At 40.5% G+C, this 7,500-nt stretch overlaps 1 protein-coding gene across 11 annotated transcripts in view; it reads right to left on the minus strand.

Moving 5' to 3' along the window:
- ptprt (protein tyrosine phosphatase receptor type T) overlaps positions 1–7,500 on the minus strand; it is a 452,792-nt gene that overhangs the window by 133,428 nt on the left and 311,864 nt on the right. For 4 of the 11 annotated variants that reach the window (XM_039797950.1, XM_039797948.1, XM_039797947.1 and 1 more), the window contains one exon: positions 4,079–4,111. The exons of the other annotated variants lie outside the window; for them this stretch is intronic. In XM_039797950.1, coding sequence (XP_039653884.1) covers positions 4,079–4,111 — 33 coding nt within the window. The remainder of the gene's footprint in view (positions 1–4,078; positions 4,112–7,500) is intronic. 11 annotated transcript variants of the gene reach the window in all.

Here is a 7,500-nt window from a genome sequence, read left to right on the forward strand (position 1 = left end):
ACATCGGTGTGTGCGCGAGTAAAGGCCGGCCAACATCCATTATGACAGAGCTGTAAGTGGACCATCAAGCATTTATCTCAGCAAGCAGCAGAGTCCATTATTCAACCATGTGTCACATCTGCAGAATGGGGGGTCAAGTGTGTGTGTGTGTGTGTGTGTGTGTGTGTATGTGTGTGTTACCGTAACACCACCAAATTATCGGTGAATAAGTGCAAGTTTAGCATCTGTCAGCATGGAAGCACTCATGGTTCTCTAGTGTGTGTGTGTGCATGTGACTATGTACAGTATATATCTCAATTTGGAGAATGAAAGTCTCAGTCCATTGCGAGCAAACACACACACACACACACACACACACACACACACACACACACACACACACACACACACACACACACACACACACACACACACACACACACACACACACACACACACACACACACACTCTTCAGGCCACTTGGCCTTGTAAGAGCTAGCCATGTGCAGTGGATTCAGCCTAAGTCCATTCCCTGGGCTGACATATGTTTCTAATCGCCTTGACTCTCTCCTGTCATAGACTAAGCCCCTGAGGGTGCAGTATATTGTCTGGAAAGAGGATGTGTCCTTTTGCTGTCTCAGTGTGGAGGTTCATCATTTGTTTTCGCGACTTTGTAGACTGGGTCGAGTGCATGGGGGAGCGGGTGGGAGATCTTACAAAACCTTCCTAATGAATCCACCGTCACAGCTTTGCATTTTCAGACATATTTCTCCTCAAGGATGAACGTTGGTCACAAAAAGGCTAAACAAAATCAAATTAAGGTGCCTCTCTGTTGTGATCAACAACAACAATCCTCTCCACCTCATTTCTTTCCTTCTTTAACTCCTCCTCCTTAAACTTTAGTGTTATTTTTGCCTTGGAATTACTGATAGCATTAAACTGTACTTCGTGTCACATGAAAAAAATTGATAGTTTAATCAAGAAAAATTGGAGAAGGTTGGAGTCAAGGTTTGGTAACAGCAACAACGTTGCTTAAAGCTAGACTTAAGGTCTCCAGAAATTGAAACCTCATTAGTTGAGGTTAAAGTGAGTTTTTAGACCATCAACATTTAATTTTCTTCAATAAAAGACTTTTGGGAAAGTGGGAATTAAAACCCCAGTTAATATAAAGCCATTCACAATGACCTGCACCCCCTAGAACACACAGCGCTACTTCAATGTCAAACAACTGTTCCTATCAGTCTTTCATCTTCAATTAATTTTGGGTCGGGGAAAAAAAAATATTCCTTTCTATTTTAATTTTTTTTTTTTTTTAAGACAGTGTGGCTTTTAGTTTTAGGACGTTGTATGTGACCAGACTGCCATCACTGTCAATATCACCTCCAAATTTCTGTCTGAAATTCACATCAAACCACTGCTAGGCCATATTAAAGGTGCTGTAGGTAGGATTGGGAAGATCCAGGACCTAGCCAAAAAATTTGAACATTGACAATTTCTCAGTCCCTCCCCCCCTTTCTGCTAAAGCCCAAAACGGTCTCCTAAGCCCCTCCCCCCACAAGGGAGAATGAATGCGTGTGCCTGAGCAGTGATTGACACGCAGTTAGACACCCTAACCCTGGCCCTGATTGGTGCATCTGAACAGGGAGCGGTGGATTTTTGCAAATCACACTACAGGCTGTAGGTGGTGCCAGAGGAGCCGGATTCTTTTTTTTTTTTACATTTCCTGCTTCATGTAGTTCTACTGGAACATAGGGTCAGTTTCAGCAAATATGACAGAAAGTTAGTTTTATAACCTTACCTACTGCATCTTTTAATACCACGTCCCCATTCCCCTCTGGTAAATAGTTCACTCTGCTAAACAAGAATCCCTTAAAATCTCCGACACAATAACCACAACATTTGAGTGTCACTTCATTTTTCTCTCGTCGTCGGATTTACAAATCATATGGATTTCACAGAAGGAAGTGTTCCGTTACAGAGATGTATGCCGCTTTAAATGCAGGCTGTTTTTTTTTATTTTTTATTAGAGATAAGTGACTCCAAAGAGATAGCTACCGTGTCAGGCACAGAGTGGATTGTCTTTGAGCCCAGAACAGTGTGGGTGGAGATATTTGTGAAGCGTCGCATTTCATTCGGTGAGATAATACCACATATCTCCCTCTTAATCTCCCACCTCTGTTCCGTTTGTCGAAGCCAAACGCATCTTCTTTTTTTTTTCCTGACCTTCAAAGTGCCACTAATTATTTAACCTTTTTCGAAAAAAAAAACCCCAAAAAACTTGGGGGCGGATGGCATGGCTCCATCCTCGCTTCTGAACGTTCCCGCGTGGTCGTTTGCTTCGCGGTGCGACGTAATCAATTATGCCCACCTCCCATCTCGCTACAGAAAGCAGCAGGATCTTATCTTCCCGTCTCTCTGTCTGACTTTCCTGTCTATGTGACTGCAGGTGTTGATATCTTGGCAAATAGCATACATACTGGCAATGCATCAAAAGCAAATGACTTGGGAAAGTATCTGAAAAGACAACCCAAACACCCCCCCCCCCCTCCACCGTACAGAGGCAATGAGAGATAAACGTTGATGCAATGATATTTGTTTCAAAAGTGCAATTTGTTTGAGGGATGATGACGTGCAAACCATGACGCACAGATGGAATCAATGATCAAATGTGCCAGGGAAGGTACACCAAAAGCATCTTATATGAGTTAACATGTCTCACTGCTAACTAATAATCAGTCCCTCCAGAAAAGATCGCATAATTCAATGCATAATCAGCCAAAGTTCGCATATTTATGCGGGTGGCTGCATTCTTTCAAATACGCCACACATAAATTGCTGATTTCCGCACGAAATATGCGAGAGCTTGGATGATTTCATAATCCCCGCATTTTCGTTGCAAAAAAGTCACATATATCTTAACAGAAAGTTGAAAAATGTTGCGTTTACTTCACACAAGAGCAGCCCTTTTTCCCCTGTTGCCATGGGAACGTTATGAAGTGACGTAATTACGCGACGTGATCGTCATCGAAAAGCAGGGTGTTGGGGGAATCACTTTTTTTCCTCTTTTTCATCAAACCGCAATTTTTGCAAGTTTCCGCAATTTCATCGCATAAAATTGCATAAATATCACGCATATTCCATCGCATTTTTTAAGAAAAGGTGCCGCATAATCAAGGATTTTTGCCCGCAACAATCACAAAAAAACTCTTTCTGGAAGGACTGGAAGGACACAACGCCATTTTAAAAGTCCCATTTACACCTGAATATTTCACTCAAATGTGACTTATTCCTTAAGGTGAATTTTCAGCCATTAAGGAAAACACAGAAGAATGTACGCTAACCATGCTAATACAGGGAAGATGCAAGACAAGTGCATGAATGAGGACTTTTATAACAGCTTGCATTAGATTTCGAACCTAAATTTCAACCGCTGGCTGTTAAATGACCGCGAGTCCTAAAACAGCCAGGAGGGAAATCACTGTACACGTGTGCCACAGAGATTATAAAATATGATGTATTTCATGTTTCACACTCTGAAAGAAAAAGGATGTGTAGCTCCTAAAACATCTGGGGAGTGTTGCTTGGGACGGAATATTGCAGGGCTCTTTTTTTTTTTTTTTACAATTTGGAGAATCTAATGCAATAACAATGTGAATGTGCACTCTGTTGGCACATTATTTCTGTTAAAAGGGAAGGCGGGATATGTGCTGTCCCAAGGTAAAATTGATTTAATTTACATTAAAAAAAAAAATCTGTTTTTTTAGAGACTTCTTCCCATTTATTGAAAGTCAAAAAGTAGCACACAATTGAACAAAATGACATTGCTACTTGACTAAATTGTAACATTGCTTCAGTTCAACCTGATTGGGCCTTTTGTTTATTGTGGCCAATGACTCCTGGACATGTATTTCTCTAGAATGTAACTCGTCCCATCACATTAATAATACTGGATATACCACATCCGTTTTCCAGGTGTAGGCTTAGGCGTAAGATGCATTTGGACGTGGAACGGCTGAAAGCCACACCAAAGGGCGAAGGTGATAGTCCCAGCGAGGGACGGAGTGGATGCGTTGATGTCTAGAAGTAAACATACAATACCCCACGCTCAGAGTTCTCCATGTGTGTATCTCTCTATCGGAGCAGGGGCAAGGCAGGTACAGGGCGGGGCAGGAAGGGGTGGAGCCAAAGACAGGAAACAGGAAGATAGAGAGAGACATTAAAGGGCGTGAGACCCGAGTCAAAGAGGCTGTGACAAGAAACCTGAGACAACTGTAATCTTTCCTTTCTTACCATTCCCTCATATGCAGGCCCAAACGGAATCTGCAGATTTTTTGTGTGTCTGTGTGTGTGTGTGTGTGTGTATTGAGGGCTTTATTTGATAGGACAGCTAAGCCACGAAAGGGGAGAGAGAGGGGGGGAATGACATGCAGCAGAGGGCCGCAGGTTGGAATTGAACCTGCGGCCGCTGCGTCGAGGTCTCAGCCTCTGCACATGGGGCGCACGCTCTACCAGGTGAGCAACCCAGGCACCCTCTGAGTTTAATTTTACTTTAAAATCCAAATACGTTTCCGTTTGGCCCTGCGTCATAGCTTTATTATTTCGCCAATTGACACTGGGTGTACTAATAAAATGTAAAGCTGACTCTTAAAGCATTTTTGCTTTAAGTTGGTTTTTTTCCTGTGGATACAACATTTCCTTCTCAAGCTGAATTCATGCTGCCAAAAAAAGAGCCTATTATTTTCTGGCACAGATCCAGTGTCATGGCTGTCTGATACTGACAATGAACAGGATGCTGAAACATCTGTACTCCCATTCTTTAGGTTTTCACAATCCTTTTTTGCTAATTCTTTAACATGACTTTTGCACTTTCGCATCACACACACACATATATCGGTGCGCATGTCTGGAGAACGGTGCACAACAATGAGCTGCGACAGGCTAAAGAAGGGGGAAAAAAAACAGATTTGATTTGATTGTTATCTGTTTAGGCAGCCATGAACAGATCAGACCTGCCCCATATGGGTTGGAAAGCAGACTTTCTCTTGCAGCATAAACCAGCGCAGTGTTCCAGTGTGTGTGCGAGTGCTGTTAAGTGATGTATCAAGACAGAAGGATTTATCAAAGTGACAAGTTTCAAACATGGAGACCACAACAGGTGAGAAAAAAAAAAAAAGCCCAGAGTTTCATGGGTGACATAAACAATTTCTGAAAGTGGGCCACACGTTACAAAGAAAACAACGGCGGTGTAAAGAGAGGCTGGAAGTGGACAGGAAGCCATCTTGAGCAGGGAAAATCCATTTTACCTCTACAGTATCAGGGTTTTTCCTGCATAGAGGAATTTTTAGCCAGCCCCAAAGGAAAATCACCAGCACCACAATATTAGAAATTGAAGAAATAAAAAATAAAAAATAAAATCTACATTAAAATCCTCTCCGAGTGTGTTAAATAGCAATTTAACCGAACAAGCGTTCAACAACAACAATCAGAACATAAACTTGAATACGAGCGCTAACCTCAATTTCATCGTCCAGAGTCAGGCTGTACCAGACTCTCCCGGTGATTTTAACAGTAGCGTTTCAATATTAATATTAGTTTTTTTGTTAATTGGGGTTACATTTCCTAAAGCATTAATAATTATTATTATCAAATTTCCGGAAATTATTTAATTGAAAGATTTCTGTCAAATAAGGTAACACAGACTCTCCGCTTTTACTTGTCTTCAAGCCCCCCCCCCTCTGCCAACGTCGACACTAGAATGTCCAGCATATCTCCAGTTGTGAGGAGCTCTCCAATTAAATCCATTTTCAAACGGTTTCCTGTCCAGTTTTTCAGTCGGAGACACACGCTTACGATTGCAAAACTGGTTACACTTTACTTGAAGGTATCTACATAAGAGTGACATGACACTGTCACGAACGTGTCATAAACATTATAAACAAGTCATAAACGTTTATGACATAACGCTTCTGTCATTAAGTGTCTTTCGGTTATTGTCATGACAGGTTAGGGTTAGGGTTAGGGTTCATGTGTCATGACAGTGTCATGTCTTCATGACAGTGTCATGTCACTCTTATGTAGATAACTTTCAAGTAGCACAAAACGTATTCGACTGACTGTCATTCTTTCAGAACAATACGAAATTTATTCACTTATTCGTTGAGGTTTGATTGAAGAAAAAGGGGAAAAGTGACAGGATGTTAATGGGGGAAAATATCAGATGTAACCATGGGATGTTTGCTTATTCTTATCGTTACCGTTGCTGAGGTGTTAAGAGCTTGCAGAGGAGGAGAGGGTCTGGTAAGCTGAAATGGATCAGGCTGAATGCAGAAATTAATGGATGGACGATTTGGCAGCAGCAATTCATGCAAAAGCATGATTCTCGTGCACGTGTACACGCGTGTTAAACCTCTGAGCTCTAAGTGCATTTTCGCATCTTCTTACATTGACCTTTTTTTAAGGTATTTGCAAAAAAAATGATCCCTATGTGTTCCGTATGAAAATGTTCAGAACAAAGTCAGCTTTCCGTATAGTGATGCCCAATGTTTTCTAAAGCCATGTGTAAAGAGTCATAGGTTATATATATATATATATATATATATATATATATATATATATATATATATATATATGATTAAAATAGTAAATACACGTCTGAAATACAATTTTGTAACATCGCTTTTTGAGTAGGACTTTTGTCAAACATCGTTGTCGTCCTCAGAGGGTGTTAAAACAAACTGGAAGAAAAAAAAATACAAAACACTGACAAAATGTATTTTAGACCATTAAAGAACTTAGCAGAAGCTACATTTTCCTTGCAGTGCCCTTACAGCAGTGGTGGAAGAAGTACTCTGACCGTTTACTTAAGTAAAAGTAGAAATACTACAGTGTTAAAATACTTACAAGTAAGAGTCAGCAGGTCAAAACCATACTCAAGTAAAAGATCATAAGTACTAGCAACAAAATATATTTAGAGTACCAACATTAAGAGTACTTATTATGCAGACTTTCACATAACACAATATTACTAATTTGTAATTAGTGATGCATTAAAGGTACAGTAGGTAAGACTTATAAAACTAACTTTCTGTCATATTTGCTGAAACTGACCCTATGTTCCAGTAGAACTACATGAAGCAGTTCATTTAAAAAAAAAAAAAGTACTTTACTCACAATGTGTTTGTAAAGTACAAGTACCTCAAAATTGTACAGTACTTGAGTAGATGTAGGCTACTCAGTGACATTCCACCACTGCCTTACAGTTATGTATTAAGACCTTGATTCAGGACCTGTTTACATTATTATTATTATTTTATTTTGTCTCATGCATCACATTTATGTGAATCCGTAGCTACACTTTAACGTTACCGTTTTCCTGTTCAGGACCATTTGATGATATTGCTACATTTTGTCCGTGTGCTCTCTGGCAGAACTACCCACTATTGCATGTTATGTCATCTTGAGCGGAGGTGGCCTTCTCTTCTCAGCAGGCGAGGACTCAGATGTTGTCGAAACATATCTAG

The sequence above is a fragment of the Perca fluviatilis genome, chromosome 4 (assembly GCF_010015445.1).
Source record: "Perca fluviatilis chromosome 4, GENO_Pfluv_1.0, whole genome shotgun sequence".
NCBI classification, from domain to species: Eukaryota; Metazoa; Chordata; class Actinopteri; order Perciformes; family Percidae; genus Perca; species Perca fluviatilis.